The sequence below is a fragment of the Sciurus vulgaris genome, assembly GCF_902686455.1.
Source record: "Sciurus vulgaris genome assembly, chromosome: 2".
NCBI lineage: Eukaryota > Metazoa > Chordata > Mammalia > Rodentia > Sciuridae > Sciurus > Sciurus vulgaris.
Window position 1 is genome coordinate 204252973 of NC_136462.1, and position 15494 is coordinate 204268466.

At 51.1% G+C, this 15494-nt stretch overlaps 1 protein-coding gene across 8 annotated transcripts in view; it reads left to right on the plus strand.

Annotated features, from left to right (window-relative positions):
• The window catches only part of MYT1 (myelin transcription factor 1), a 61393-nt gene extending 48188 nt beyond the window's left edge, over positions 1-13205 (plus strand). For 7 of the 8 annotated variants that reach the window (XM_079127409.1, XM_079127410.1, XM_079127408.1 and 4 more), the window contains 7 exons: positions 668-730; positions 1137-1220; positions 4546-4767; positions 7522-7613; positions 8147-8250; positions 10940-11083; positions 11403-13205. In XM_079127409.1, coding sequence (XP_078983535.1) covers positions 668-730; positions 1137-1220; positions 4546-4767; positions 7522-7613; positions 8147-8250; positions 10940-11083; positions 11403-11543 — 850 coding nt within the window. In that variant the 3' untranslated portion in view covers positions 11544-13205. Of the gene's footprint in view, positions 1-667; positions 731-1136; positions 1221-4545; positions 4768-6377; positions 7501-7521; positions 7614-8146; positions 8251-10939; positions 11084-11402 lie in introns of those variants that run through there. The other variant, XM_079127414.1, reaches the window with a different exon arrangement.
• Positions 13206-15494: the final 2289 nt, after the last annotated feature.

Here is a 15494-nt window from a genome sequence, read left to right on the forward strand (position 1 = left end):
TCGATGCTTGTAATATTAGGGTATCATTTTACCATGTTCTGTGATATGTTTGTCAAACATTTTGGGGCATATGAAGTTGGACTTCTGTGTTTTGTGTCTTCCCTCCTTACCCTGTACTAGTGACCAACACCCCACAGAAGTCCCTGGTTATCTGAGCTCTGCACACGCTGCACAGACCAGTTTTACAGCAGTCACGTGCAGGTGCTCGGTGAGCACCCATGTGTCTCCTCAGCTACAGTGCGCTCTTCCTGAGAGCAGGCCACAGTGCAGCTGGGAGGGCAGAGCTGTCTCAGGAGCAAGTGTGCCCTTCTGAGCCCTCGTGTGTAAAGTTAGAGCTCAGGTGTACTCTGGATGCATCTCGTCCGGGTGAGAGCCATATAAATAGCCAAGCTGGAGCCCATCTTTGCTCTTGGATACAGTGTCCTGGTGTAGAGCTGGGTCCCTTGGGCATCTCTCCTCAGTCTTCAGGCAAATGGGGAAAGTGCTAAGGCCCCAAAATGACCCTGTGGATGCCCATTGTTGGCAGTAGTAGGCTGGGTGTGTTGCTGGTAAAGGCGGGTGGCTACCCATGGGCCCTGGGCTGGGAAGCAGTGTGCTTCCTCAAGGGCCAGGCCCAGAGAGGTGAACACCATCATGGGCTCCACACTCATCTCACTTTCCCCTCCAGGTGCCCCACGCCGGGCTGTGACGGCTCTGGCCACATAACAGGGAACTACGCTTCACACCGGAGGTAAGTGGGGCCTGCATCAAGGTGGGGTGTGGGGGTCTCTGTCCTAGACAAAGTTCTAAAGTTTGGAACAAGGCACCATTAATGTTGCTGACAACTGGAACCCTCTTCTGTCTCTCTGAATTGTTGGTACTTCTGGAACCCGGCCAGGTGGCCCTTTGCAGTGAGAGAAAAAGACAAAGGGTCAAGGTTAGAGGCTCACAAAGATGCTTCCCATTCCTGACTCTATTGCCCTGTGCAAAGGCTCTGTGTTGGTGGACTGTGCTCCAAATGACTGATTGACTGGTAGATCTGCCCTTGCTCCCTCCTGCCCTGCAGGGGTCACAGAGCCCAAGGGGATGGGATGGGGTTGATGGTAAGGGAGTGCTGTTCTGGGATTGAGGTGGCATTTCTCCTGTTTCAAAACTAGCTTGTCAGGCTGCCCACGTGCCAAGAAGAGTGGACTCAAGGTGGCGCCCACCAAGGATGACAAGGAGGACCCTGAGTTGATGAAGTATGTTTGGCTCTCCTGGTTTCTTCACTGCTATGCAGAATTTATATATATAGGAAATATTTTATTGTAACTTAAGAAAACCAAACTTATTCTAGATTTCCCTTCTATTACAACTGATCATCAAGCTGATCAGTGTCAATCTTTTTATGAAGTGCTCAAACCCCGTGCATCAGTGCCTGAGTGTTGCAATGAGGCACATGTACTGGTCCCTCTCTGGGCTCAACTCAGGGTGGAGGTGTTTAATGGGGGAGGCTGAGTGCCCCACTGCCTCAGGTTGGCCACAAGGTGCCCATGGGTCTTGCAATCTGCACAACTTTCCTCTAGCAGGAAAAGTCAGGGGTAGAGTCAGGAGGGAGGATGGGTAGGGGGACATCAAATCTTTGAATTCTGTGTGTCCACCAACCTGCTTACCTGTGCAGAGCCAGTGGAGTGGGAAAGCCTGGGAGTGTTGAAAGTGGGACCAGATCCTGCTGTGGGGAGGAAAGAAGACATTCTTAGCCTTAAATGACCCAGGTCCCTGGGGTGGAAAGGCTGCCTGCTGCTGCTCACCTTCTCACTGGGCAGAGAAGGGCTGACCTGTTTTGGGGATCTTGCATCATTGCAGGCTTGTTCTCTCTATAGGGAACTAGTCCCCTGCACTGTCCACTTGCAGGTATAGACCATGCTATGCTGCAGGCTCCAGCAGGGGGACCTACTGGTCAATTTGCCCAGGACAGAAGTGTTGCCCTGGACATGAGAGTTTTAGAGACAACACCTGCCAAAGTGGGCAGTCCCCTCCAGAACAGTGAAAATGGTAGCTCTGGCTACCTGGTTGATAGGGGCCTTGGGGCTGGTTGGTGGGGGTAGCTCCCAAGGGGTTCACAGGAAGCAGACCTGCCCCCGTTGTGTCACTTATTGGGCCACAAACAACCATTTACCCCATAGAGAGGCACCTGGGCCCAAGGTTCCAATACTGCTGCTCAGAGCTTACCCTAGCTATGCCCAAACATCTACTTATCCACAGAGGAGGGGCCTGAAGCAGCCTTCAGAAATGCCCTCGCCAGCTGCTTGGTCTAGGAAGATGTAGTTACTCAACTTTTACAGTAAACTGCCAAGTTAACAATGTAAAATACGTGGTTGTTGTTATCATAAGTCTGCTGAATGCTTGGATGGAGAAAAAGTTCTTTTCCTCCTGAGAGTCCAGGAGTTACCTGTGACCATATAAATACAATGCTTTTATGGATTTAGCAAGAACCTGCTGGCAGATTGATGAAATCATGCTGCATTTGCAAATTATTAAGATCAAAATCGGTATTTCTCAGATTGACTGGGGAAAATGATCTTCCTCCTTCTAAGGTGATGTCAACCTTGCTTTTTAAAAAGCAAGAGTTCTGCAGCTAAGTGGAGATTGTGACCTTTAGAAACTATCCAGTATATGCAGGATGGACGAAGTTCCTAATGGTTCCATGGCACCTCCATTTTATAAGGCCTCCCCTCAGCCATAAACCTTAAACATATTTATAATCAACTAACATGATTTAGCAAGTGAAGACTGAAACAGAAACTTTAATGGATGCACCATGTCCTGCTGAAGGATGGAATTTTGTTAGCAGGCATGAACTGTGATTGTACAGGGCTGTGGAGGAAGAGCTCCCATTTATGACATCTCACATTTACTGTTGGAAGATAAGTCATGTTGGCACTTTGTGGTGAATCCCACTTGCCACCACCTTAAAACTGGTCAAGAAGTCGACAGGTGTTCTAGTGTGGGGTCAGGAGCTGCTCACTCTGCTCACCTGGAGGAGGTCTTTGCTACCGCCACCCTGCATTGGACTTGTAAAATATTCCTCTGGTCCTTGCTGTTCTGGCTCCATTGCTCATATCACCACATGCAGCTCCTGCACCCCACTATGTACTCCAAGAAGTGCCAGCTCACCTGAGGAGCACGGAAGCCCTCCGGCTCAGTGCCCCATGTATTTCTCTACACAGTCATGCGATGGCTCTGAAGAGTTGATGCTAAGTTTTAAGAGAAAGAAGCCATCCCTGAAATAACCCTCATGAATGCAGTTCTAGGAAGTGTTAGTTTTGCAAGGAAGTAATTAGGAAGAATCCAGACAGAACAGCATGGAGTGGTTGAAGCACCACCTTCATTTGGCATCTGGATCTTGTGAGGCTGGGTCCTCAGCAGTTGTTTCTTCTCAGTGAAGCCCTCAACCTCAGCCTTGGCTGTGTCAGGCCAGGAGTCCTCAGGCCCTGTGGCTGGGAGGCACCCAGGTATGAGGGACTGGATGTTGAATGTGATCCCCCAAAGCCTCACGGGGACCCTGGGCACCATCCCTGCTCTGGACTAGAAGCTGAGATGACCTTGCACTGGCCCAATGGACACCCTACAATGTCCTATGCTGGGCAGCCAGATGAGCGAGAAGGGGAGGAGAGGCAAGAGACGGGCTGTGTGGACAGAGGAGGAAGAAGAGCCCTGAACAAGGTGGCTGAGAAATCTCTACAGGGTGGCCTCCAAGATGAGGCCAGAAGAGTGGGAAAAGGCCCTGGAACTGCCTTCCCTGGTGGCACTGGGAGGCAGTGACCTCCTCCTGGGTGATGTTGCCCTGCACCACCCCCTGCCCCTGCAGCAGGAGCCCCTGTTGACAGCCCTCTGTCTTCCTGAGGGTGTCCTGCCCCCAACTTCCCTTACCCCATGGACCATTGTGAAATGGGGCAATTGTGCTAATTGGGGACCTGTCCCATTTCCAGGCATTCTGCACACCGTGAGCGTGTGACAGGCCATCTGGATGAACTTTGTTGGAGGGAGAAGACTGAGAATGGGCAGGTTGAGGATCTGTTCTGGGTCAGGCTGGTTCCTGGGCGGCTTGGTCCCCCAGATGTCCCTGGTCCATGGCCCTCCCTGAGGTGTGACGACAGACACTCAGAGAGGGTCCCACATGCTGTACCTGGGGCATTTTCATTCTGCATTCACGTATTACATAAAGTTTTATGCCCCTCTCCTTGAACATCTGGAGCAAAGGAAAAGCCACTCTTGGCCAGCCACAGGCAAAATCATTATGGGATGTCTGAGCTCATGTTCCCAGGATGACCATGGGCATCATACCTGGCCTCCACCCTGAGACTGTGGGGTGGACAGCCTGCCGCCCCTGACTGTCCTCCTGATTTTCAGGCCTCCCAGCCAGGCAGGGGCATGGGGCCGAGGGAGAGGGAAGGCAGCCCCTGAGGGCCGGGCTTCCCACCTGGGCTGCATTCTGCTGTCCTCTTGCCTCACTCAGGAGCTTGTGGGTCTCTAGGTCCCCCCACACCAGTGCCCCTGTGGTCACCTCAGCCTTTCTGTGTCCAGGTGCCCGGTTCCAGGCTGTGTGGGGCTTGGTCACATCAGTGGCAAATATGCCTCTCACAGAAGTGCATCTGGCTGCCCTCTGGCCGCCCGGAGGCAGAAAGAGGGTTCCCTCAATGGCTCGTCCTTCTCCTGGAAGGCGCTGAAGAACGAGGGGCCAACTTGCCCCACCCCTGGCTGTGATGGCTCTGGCCATGCCAACGGGAGCTTCCTCACCCACCGGAGGTAACTGCCCCACACACTCTGCCTCAGTGTCAGCAAGCAGGGACTCTGATCTTGGGCTGGGACAAGGCTCCTTGGGGGAGGGAAGAGGGCTCAGTGTGGCCAGTAGCTTCCTGAGGGAGAATCAAAGCCAGCTGGGCAGCTTCCCAGGGGAAGCCCACAGAGGTTCTGTCTACCTGATGGCGTTTGTTCTGTGTTTCACTTGTGTCTGTTGTGTTAGCTGCTCTCCACACCCGAGGGAATCCCTTTAGGCTGTTGCACTTGACACAGACCATGTCTGAACAGAGGCCTGTCTAGGCTCACGTTTCCATTCAGACTGTACACTTCTCAGGAAAAGAATGTCTCCTGTCCTGCCCCTTTCACTGGGGCCTCTCATCCGGACTTTGGGCAGAGACCCTGCTTTGCACAGGATCTGGTAGCTAGACCCCTCCTGCCTGGGCTGTGGGCCTGTGCAACACTCATGGTCTCACCTGCTGGGGCAGAGCTTTGCTTCATCATCCTTCCTTCCTATTTGTGCTGATGGTCACAGTGATGGTTGAGAAGCATGGGGTCAGTGCCCAGTCCTGTCAGAAGTCCCTTCCCCCCCTTCCTTCCTCCATCTGCAAGATTAATTAATGCATTCATCCAACAAAGCATTCACTGAGAGTCCTTCTTGCTCCAAGGCCTGGTGATAGAATAGAGGCTGAGAGACAGCCAGCCCTTTGCCTTCAGAGTTCTGGGCAGGGTGAGTGGGGACACAGACTGAGTAGGAAGAAGAGTAAGTTAGCTTGAATGGAGGTGGTGGTCAGGGCTCTGGGGAAAACAGCAGAGAAGGTGGCAAGGAGATCTCTGATAGGGAACCAGGAACTCACCCCAGCTGACTGTGGAACAGACCCTTGGCATGGCTGGAGCTGGGGAGGACCTGACCTGCTGGACTGGGTCAGAGCAGGATGAAGAAGAGGCAGAAAGTCCTGAGCTAGGATCTTTCCAGACTGCCTCTGTGATCGAGGTGACCTGGCTTGGGGCAGAGAAGACATTAGGTCAGGCCACAAGGGAGGGTCCAGGAAGGCTGAAGAAGAGGCTGCTGGGCTGGGCCAGGTGTACAGGGGGGCTTCCGAAGCATTTCCTCAACTTACACTCATGATGTGGGTGTGTTATTGGACTCCTAGTCCAGAGACCCAACTCTGGGGTCCTAACAAAGTAGGTCCAGCTACTCATCCAGAAGAAAGGAAACAGAAGTTATGGTGAGAAGCAAGGAAGAAGTCAAATCAGCATAGCTATGTTGGGAAGACAGGAACCTACCTTCATGGGTGCTGACATGAGCTTTAGGTTTGATTTTGGCTTTGTGTGTCTGTGTGTGTGGGGGGGGGTTGGGGATTGAACCCAGGGCCTTGTGCTTGTGAGGCAAGCACTCTACCAACTGAGCTATATGCCCAATCCTGAGCTTTAGGTTTGAACAGAGGAAGAACTTGGCCAGGGCTTAAAGGTGTACATAATTAAACAGTCTCTGTCAAGCTGTGATCTGGTTCTGGGAAGCTCCAGCTCTGGGGAAGCCTCATTCTTTGTCATTGCTTGAGGGGCAATTTGGTTCCCATTGTGAGATGATTGATCCCAGAGATGACTGTCCTGCTTAGGTGGACAGCCACATCATGAGGCCATCTGCTTGCAAGCTTCTGCTACTCCTGGTAAGAGCTGGTCATTGAGCCAGGCATGGTGGTGCATGTCTGTGATCCCAGCAGCCTCTGGAGGTCAAGGTAGGAGGATCACAAGTTCAAAGCCATCCTTAGCAACTTAGTGAGGCCCTAAGCAACTTAGTGAGACCCTGTCTCTAAATAAAATATAAAAAGGGCTGGGAGCGTGGCTCAGTGGTTAAAGTGCCCCTGGGTTCAATCCTCAGTACTAGAAAAAAAAAAAAAAAAAAAAAAAAAAGCTGGTCAATTTGTTTTAAAATACCTTAGTTACTCTTATCTTGGGGTTCTCAATCTTGAAGGGGAATGAGATAGATGGGTTAGGTAAATTTAGGGCTAATCAACCTTGTGTTACCAGTTTTTAGAAAACACTCTAAATGATTAACATGCTAGATGTACAACTGAGCAGGAATCCAACCTAAAGTTTAAGATAATAAGAAGATAGATACAAAATGAAGACAGAGCCGCCAAGCTTCATCTGCTTTTTACTACTCATTGGGCATCTGTAGGCGTAAGTAAAGAATCTGTTTTTCAACATAAGCAGCATAGGTTCCTGCTGTGGATGGAGTCACTGCATGAACCTGAAATCATGCCTGATGATCTGCGATTCTTGTGCATCTCACTGTGAAAACATCTCTGTCCAAGGAATCATCAGTGTTGCTGATCACAACCTGGAGGCTCCTTTGGCTTGAGTTAGCTGCAAGGGGCTCCTCTGGGAAGTCAGACCTCAGGTGCCAGAAGGAAGGTCTTGTGGCCCTCAGAACCCAGGAGGAGTAGTGCCTGGAAGTAGTTATGCCCTGGGTCACACTATTTTTGGGGCCAGCTGTGACTGTACCAGAAAGGTGTGCTCTAAGGGGATCTTTCCCGGCCCTGCCTTGCCTGGACTCTTGCCTCTTACTCCCTAGGAGTGTAGGCAGCTGATGCGGGGCAGTTCTACCATAGGGAGAACCTCAAGGTCACCTGAGTGAGAAGGAACCTGTCTTAGACTGGTCATGGTGTGCGACCCTGGCTTGGTCCAAGATTCTTGTCCCAGGGTTGGTCATGGTGTGTGACCCTGGGCTGATCAGTGATGAATGACCTCTGCTTCCAGTTTGTCTGGCTGTCCCAGAGCAACATTTGCTGGAAAGAAGGGAAAACTCTCAGGGGACGAGGTTCTCAGCCCAAAATTCAAGACCAGTGATGGTAAGGATGCTCTTTGGAGATATCTCTGGGGAGGGAGTAGGGAGGCCAGCCCCTCCAGGAATGAGTCATGTAGATACAGCCCTGTCCTGAGCTGCCAGGCCTGATAATACTTCTGAAGTTCTCAATGCCCTTGTTTAGGTGGTCATGCCTGCTCTGACCTGGGGCTTTGGTGATCAGTAGCATCAGAGAGCCTTCCTGCAGCACCAGAAGCCATGTCCGTGGGTTTGTGGAGAGTGTGACTCACCCCAACCCATGCCAGGAGACTCATTTCTGGACACATCTCCCCTTTTGTCTCAGCAGTTAGAACCTGCAAATAGACCCATGCCTTCCCACCAGGGCTCAGGCCAATAAGCAAAACAACTGTCATTTCAAGACAGTTTCCCAGAGGGAAACATGGGATCCCGGCCCAAGAGAGATAAGCTTAAAGGCCATGTGGGAGCCTTTGCTCTACCAAGAAAGCAGGCCCCTCGAACCCTACTTGCTGGTCTGGGCCTGAGGTCAGCGCTACATTTGAGGTTTCTTTTTGGGGGCAGTGCTGGAGAATGACGAGGAGATCAAGCAGCTGAACCAGGAGATTCGAGACCTGAACGAGTCCAACTCTGAGATGGAGGCTGCCATGGTACAGCTACAGTCCCAGGTGGGTGCTGCTGCTCCTGCCTGTCTCTGCCCTCCCACACAGAGCTCATCCTGGAGATTGCATAGTGTCCGTCAGTGTTGTCTGAGCTGAGCTGGCCAAGAGCCCAGTGCCTGGCATGCAAGGACACTTAGTGTGGGTTGGCTGGCTGCCCATGCACCACCTGGCAGTGCTGGTGCTGTCTCACTCCTGGGGCCCTGGGTCCTACTGGTGCTAGGCATCCTACTGGATCAGTCCCAGGGTGTAAGTGGTCCTTCAGAGTCAGTACACTATGAGAAATAGTTGCCCTGTTGGAGTTTCTAGTCTCATTAGTACTGGCAGCCTTTGAGAATGGTGCTTAGCCTGAGCTGGAACCAGACTCCCCAGCACAGCCACACACTGGTGGAGTAGCCTGTACACCTCCACCTCTCTGTCCCTGTTTCTTTCTCAGTATGATGGGGCTCAGAGTGGGGCCTGCTCCATTTGGTTGTTGTTCAAGGATTCACTGCTCTGAGGAAGGCTTTGACCACCACTGTGCCTAAGCACAGTGCATGTGCCTCTGAGCCCAGCTGTTGCTGAGTGACCTTGGATGAGTCACACATCACTTAAAGGATTTCCCCCAAATGAGCATTAGTAATCAAAAAATAAAGCAGTAAAGGCCTTATTTTGAAAACAAGAACATACCTCAACCTCTGGTTGCTGATTGGGTCACAACAGAACTGGTGGCATGGGAGGAGAGTCCCATAGTGGCTGGAGGAACAAAGGGACAAGGAGTCCACCATTCCCCCATAGGGAATGTGGGAGGAACTCCTTCAGGGCAGAGGGAATGATGAGAAGATGGGAAGATGGCAAGACCCTTCCTGTAGGCAGCCCCTTCCCGACATGGTCCTGCCCAGGTGTCTTGTTGCTCTGCTCTTCTCTCTGCTGGCTCAAGGACCTGTATAAAAATAGCATCAGCCATGGAGCTCAGAAAGAATTTTCACTGTGTCCTGCCCATGTCAGTGCTGAGTCCTCCAGGTTCACAGGCAGTGACAATGGGGTGCCAGGGCCTTCCCCCACCCCCACCCCCAGCGAAGATTCTGGGAGACAGTATGTGTGGGTGTCACTCCCTCTTAGAGTCTCAAGGGCCCTTACCAGTGGCAGTGTCCTTGGGTCAGTAACTCTTATTTCTCATTATTTGCAAAACCCACCTCTTTTTTTTTCTTCTTTTAATTATTGTTATACATAGTAGTTGGGTTCATCCTGACAAACTCAGACATGCATGGAAACCAATTTCTCCTTTTCCCACCTGTCCTCACTCCCTTCTCATGTTCTTCCTGTATTCTACTAGACTTCCTTTTGCTTGTCTATTAATTTGTGTTTGATTGGTTCTTTATTCTATAAGGATGTTATCCTATCCTTTCTTCCCCTTTCCTTTATTTTGCTCTAGCTTTCACACATGAGAGAAAACATTCAATCTTTGAGTTTCTGAGTTTGGTTAATTTCACTTAGCATGATATTCTCCACTTCCATCCATTTACTGGCGAATGCCATGACTGCATTTTTTTTTATGGCAAGTAGAATTTCACTGTGTATATATTCCACAATTTCTTAATCCATTCACCTATTGATGCACATCTGGCTTGATTCCACAATTTAGCTGTTGTGAATTGTGCTATTATAAACATTCATGTGACTGTATTGTTGTAGTATGCCAATTTTGGGATCCTTTGGGAAAATACCAAGGAGTGGGATAGCTGGGTGTTATGGTAGTTCCATCCCTAGTGTTTCAAGGATTCTTCATACTGCTTTCCAGAAAGCAAAACCCACCTTTTAAGAGCCAGGCCTGTAGTGGTTTCTGCCTATAGTCCCAGCTACTCAGGAGGCTGAAGTGTGAGTCTACCAGTTTGAGACCAGTCTGGGCAACTCAGTGAAACCCCATATCAAAACAATACAAAGCCTGTCTGTTTAAAAGACAAGTTGTTACATTTTACTAGTCTTATTTTGGAAGGTTTTTTCTGCCCTTTGAGGGAGTTTGATGGATTGTGCTCGCTGCAGAATGCAAAGGGAAGGGGGGGTTCCCCCTCCTCCAGTCCTTTAAAGCCACACTGGTCACTAGGTGATAGGACTCACTTGGTCCTACCTGCAGCTTCCCACAGGGAGCTCACCATCCCTGCCTAGGGCCATACACAGCCATCATGTGAGCTGAGCCTTTGTCCTGGGAGGCATCCAGACAGGCCTGGGCTGTCCCTTGATACCAGAGACCCTGGGCCCTGTGCAGGCTCGGCCAGGGTGTAGCAAGCAAGGAGGGGCCACCCTGTGCCTGGCCTGCAGAAGATTTGCTTGGGAGACCTGTGGAAGCAGTTTGTTGATCTCTGGTGAGGGGAAGATCCAGAGGCAGCCTGATACCCATGAGGTGGGTACAGGCATTCACAACTTACAAATAAGAATCGGAAGCTTGGTGAAGTGAGATGCATAGCTGGTGTGGCCGAGATTGAGCTCAGGGTGCTTCTGTGCCTGTGCCTTTGCTGCGTCCCTAGAATGAACTCGGCATAGAACCATGGCCACACATAGCCCCTGGCCCCACATCAATGCCTGCCCTCTCTGAGCACAGGCTGTTTGCAGAGGGCTCTGCCTCCTGCGCCCAGGGGCAGGGGTCGACTCCTTCCTTGGAGGCGGAGCCCTGCAGGGAAGCAGGCTCCTGCTTCTCCCCCACCCTGTGTTCCGTCCTCAGATCTCCTCCATGGAGAGGAACCTGAAGAGCATCGAGGAAGAGAACAAGCTCATCGAGGAGCAGAATGAAGCCCTGTTTCTAGAGCTGTCCGGCCTGAGCCAGGCTCTCATCCAAAGTCTCGCCAACATCCGCCTTCCCCACCTGGTATACAATCTGCTGCACTGCCTGGGCCTTCAGGGGAGGGTGGCGGGCCCCTCACCCCTCTGCTTCTGGGCCCTGCTCTTGTAGATCACCAGAGCCAGTTGTCAGCTGCAGAGCTCTTGCCTTCCTGAGCAGTTTGTGAATCTGGGGCAGGAGGTTCTGGTGGCAGAAGGTCTGTCGCTGGGGTTGCTGCAGACGGAAACCCTGGCGGGCTTTCTAGCAGGGAGAAGCCATCAGCATTGCCTCTGGTCTTGTGGGACTGGTTTCTCCTGCATGGGGCCCACTCCCTGGATGGACTTGCTTACCTTGTTCTCTTCTCTAGGAGCCAATATGTGAACAGAATTTCGATGCCTATGTGAGCACCCTCACCGACATGTACTCCAATCAGGACTGCTATCAGAACCCGGAGAACAAGGGCCTGCTGGAGAGCATCAAGCAGGCCGTGAGGGGCATCCAGGTCTAGGCCTTGATGCCTGGAGGAGCGCCCTGCCCTGGCTCCCTCGTTTACCTCCCTTGCCCTGCTCCTGGAAGCAGGGTCCCTAATTCACAGTGACTTCTAGTTGGCAGCCTGGGTGTGGCCTTGGGTGGGTTCATCCAAAGGGTGCCTGGAAATCATGTCTCTGGGGCCAAGGCCTCCCCATGCAAGTGCCTGGGGAAGCTGGAGAGTTACAAAGTGATTTATTTTTGTTTTCTGAAAGAAATCTGAAGAGCAGCTCAAGATCTCCAGTGGAAGCTCATGGACAAGGTTCTCAGGGAAGTTTTGGAGTTTGCAACCACAGTATTCTTTGTCTGTAGAGGCTGGGAGGGTAGCTTGGGCTTGGTGGGCCAGCGTTTCAGCCCAGAGAACGTGGCTGGGGCTGCATGCCTGTGCTCAGTGAGGGCCCTTGTGGCAAGTGTGCTTTTGTTTTCGTTTAGTTCAGCAGCTTTGTGTTAAGGGTGAAGCAGAGCTCTGTGCCAGAGGTGAAGTAAGCAGTAGGCCTTCCAGAGGAACATCCAGACAGTAGAGGGCATCACAGCCCAGTCGACTCATGGGGTTCAAGCTGGGAGGCCCCTGGAAAGCAGCTTCCCATCTCTGGGGGCCAGTCCCCAGCTTCTGCACCTCCACCCAGGCTCCTGGCCTATCACTGCCACATCACCTGGTCATGGCTGTCTGGCCTTGATCTCTGCATCTGAGGTGGCTGAGGTGGGGACAGTGTCTGTGAGGTCAGGGGTAAATTCTTAGGGGGAGACCACCAAGGTTTCACTTCTTTTTAGATCCATTCAAGATGTGAAAAAATGGTGAATTTTAATTTAATGTGTTAAGAACACAATATACCGACTGTGTAAATAGAGCCAAGTCGCTTGTGACTGCAATTCTGAATTAGTATTTAAAAGTAGAGAAGCTGCAGCTCCTGGAAGACGCTGAAGGTAGTTAGCTTATTCTGTAAATTATTTAATTTTGTCCAGATGTAAGTATCTATATTCACATCCTCTTATGTTAATGTTTGTTATTTATTTAACATTTTATTTATTAATTTTGTACTATTTCGACTAGACCCTGCACTAAGGCACCCTAAGAGTGGAATAAGTGAAATCAAAGCAAAGGTGGCTACTTGACTGTAAGATAGGCCACGGAAACCAGGATAAAACTCCTAGTTGTGATTTTGATGCAACCAAGTTATTTTTTATATATTTTGTTATTTATTCTTTTAATATGGAATTTTTAAGAAGTATTTTGTAACTGAGGAATTTTGATAGTTTGGGGATTTCCTCCCTTGGCCCAGTGGAGAGAAACATGCTTTGGTGTCCGTTTTCCTTTTGGGTTCCTTTGTTCAGACACAAAGACAGCAAACGAGATTCTGTATTTATTATTATTTAAGTAGCGCAGACGTGTGTGCCCTGGCGTATGTCTTTTGTCGCATTTGTGGCAGTTCTTAGGGCTGAGTCATGTTGCTGTGGGGGAGTACTGGTCGCGGTGGGGTCCAAGTGGTGGCTGGGACTCCCTGCCAGCTGCCTGGCCCCTAACAGCTCTGGTACTGTGACCCTCCTTCCTCAGGAAACATGTTGGACCCACAGTACTCCGTGGTGCGTCTGGAGGGTGATTTCCTAATAAAAGTCTGACTGTGCGTTGTGCCATGGTGTGTGGGGTACCCCGGCTTTACCTCCTGGGGTGCTGTGGGTGGTCAGAGTGGGCCGACTCTTCCACTTCTGATCTGGACAAAGTAACCTGGGCCCCGCCCCCATCAGCTCAGCCAGCATCTGCTGGAGCTGCCCTCTCCCAGGTGTGGTCATAGAGGCCTAAGTAACTGTGCCCTATCCCTCCTCATGTGACCAGGCATATGCAAATCTGAGTTCCTCCCAGGGATTTTCTCTTAGGGTGGGTGGAGGGCTGTGGGGGAAATGTCCCTGCTGGGGTTTTAGCTGGGATTATGGAATTCCTTCCTTGCACTTCCTTACAGAAAGTGCATGCAGATGCTCTGGAAGGAGGCAGAGCTGGGAAATGATGTGGGAGAGAAAGAGAGAACTCTGATGAACTCTCTGGAGGGCCTGGATCAAGCCATAACTGAAGAGAACTACCCTTGCCGGTTATATGAGGCAATAGATTCCTTTACTTTTTTTTTTTTTTTTTTTTTTTTTTTTATCCTTAAGCTAACGTGCTTTGGCTTTTTGGTCTGATAGTAGAAGCTCTTCATTGTTATGCTGTGTCGGGTGGAGCTCTAGCCTCCCCTGGTGAGACTTAGAGTTGAGATTTCTAGTCACATTCAACCTAACGGAACTGTCAAAGTGTCAATGTGCTTTTTATTTCCTGGGAATCTGGCCCTGGAAGCTGACCCAGAGCTCCTTCTTCTACACAAAGGACCCTCCTTCACTGACAATTCTCAGACAATCCAAGCCGCTGTTTCCAGCTTCTGCTGCATTTGCACAGGGACCAGGACACCTCGAGGGCACTGGTTGTGTCCAGGGGGGCTAGTGGGATATGCAGAACCTGTACAGGCATGAGGAAGGCTCCTGGGAATCCCATTGCTGCTGTCCCACTGGAGGCGGGGACAGCAGCTGGGGTTGTATCACTTCATGGCAGCACAGCAGACGTTGGGTGTGGGCCAGGAGTGGGCAAGGCTGATTCGGAAGTGTCCTGCTACAGGCTGAGATGGTCATTCTGAAACCAAACAGAGTTGACCAGAGGTGGGTGCTGTGCTGACCCCTTCTAGGGTAGGGAGTGGGAGTGGAGGGGCATTACAAGGCCCCTTGTACCTGGTGGAGGTGAGGAGCAGAGCCAGGACTGCAGAGGAACCAGGTGCCACCCAGTGGAGAGTCTCATTCACCCTCCAGGGGTACTGCTGGTGACCTCCCCATGTAGCACGTGGTCTCTACTCCATTCACTTAAAAAAACTTTTTTTTTTTTTTTTTTTTTTTTTTAAATAGCTGTAAATGGACAGAGACAGACTGCTTTTATTTTATCTGTTGTTTTTTTAATGTGGTATGAAGGATTGAACCCAGTACCTCACACAGGCTAGGCAAGTGCTCTGCCACTGAGCCACAGCCCAGCACTCACGCCTTTCACTTTTGAAGGTCTGTCAGCCTTGCATCCATCCAGGCTCTTCAACACTGCAGGTCAGGGGAACCGCCTCCCCCAGGCCTCTCAGACCAGAACCTTTTCCTAATGACTCAGCATAGATGCAAGACTCATTGTAAAGCCTTCCAGATAATTCCAAACAGCAGCAGTGTTGAGACCCTCTGATGCACATGAAAGCAGTGGGCAAGCTCATCTTCAGTGAACTCTGCTGGGGTCTGACAACTCACTCATCTGCCTCTGATCTCTGTGGAGCTCCCAGAGACTATGCACCTCATGGGTGGGAAAGAAGTCCTGGAGGTAGGTGCATAGGTAGGGGCCATGGAGGCTGTTGGAAGTGGGGACAGGGTGCAGGGGCCACGTCCCAGCAGAGATCTCTGCTAATAAGCAGGGAACTTGTGGGCGACTAAGGAAAGAGCAGCACCCCGTCATGGGTGGGTTTCAAACTGAGTCCTGGCCTGACCCTAGCAGGGACTCCAGTTGGGGAAAGTATAACTCTGCCCAGAATAGCTGGCCAGGCCCAGAGCTGGTCATGATGGGTCCCCTCAACAGATGGGTGCCAAGGGCTGCAGCAGGCATGCAGGGTTTCCTGTGCCCCCCCCCCCCCCCCCGCCCCAGGCAGGTCTCTGAAGATCTCTGGGGGAAATGATGTTTTGGATGTGTTTGTGGGTGTGGAATGGAGGAAATTCCTGCAGAGGGAATGCAGTGTGCGAGAAATACTGGGTGTAGTACCCTTGATCCTTCAAGAAACTCAAGGAGGCTGCTTTGACTCTATATGACCTTTAGGTTTTCTAAACTCTGCTCTCCCAACTCCAGGATTATGGGAGGTACTGAAGCCTTGTTTGGGATTCTGAGTCCTTAATA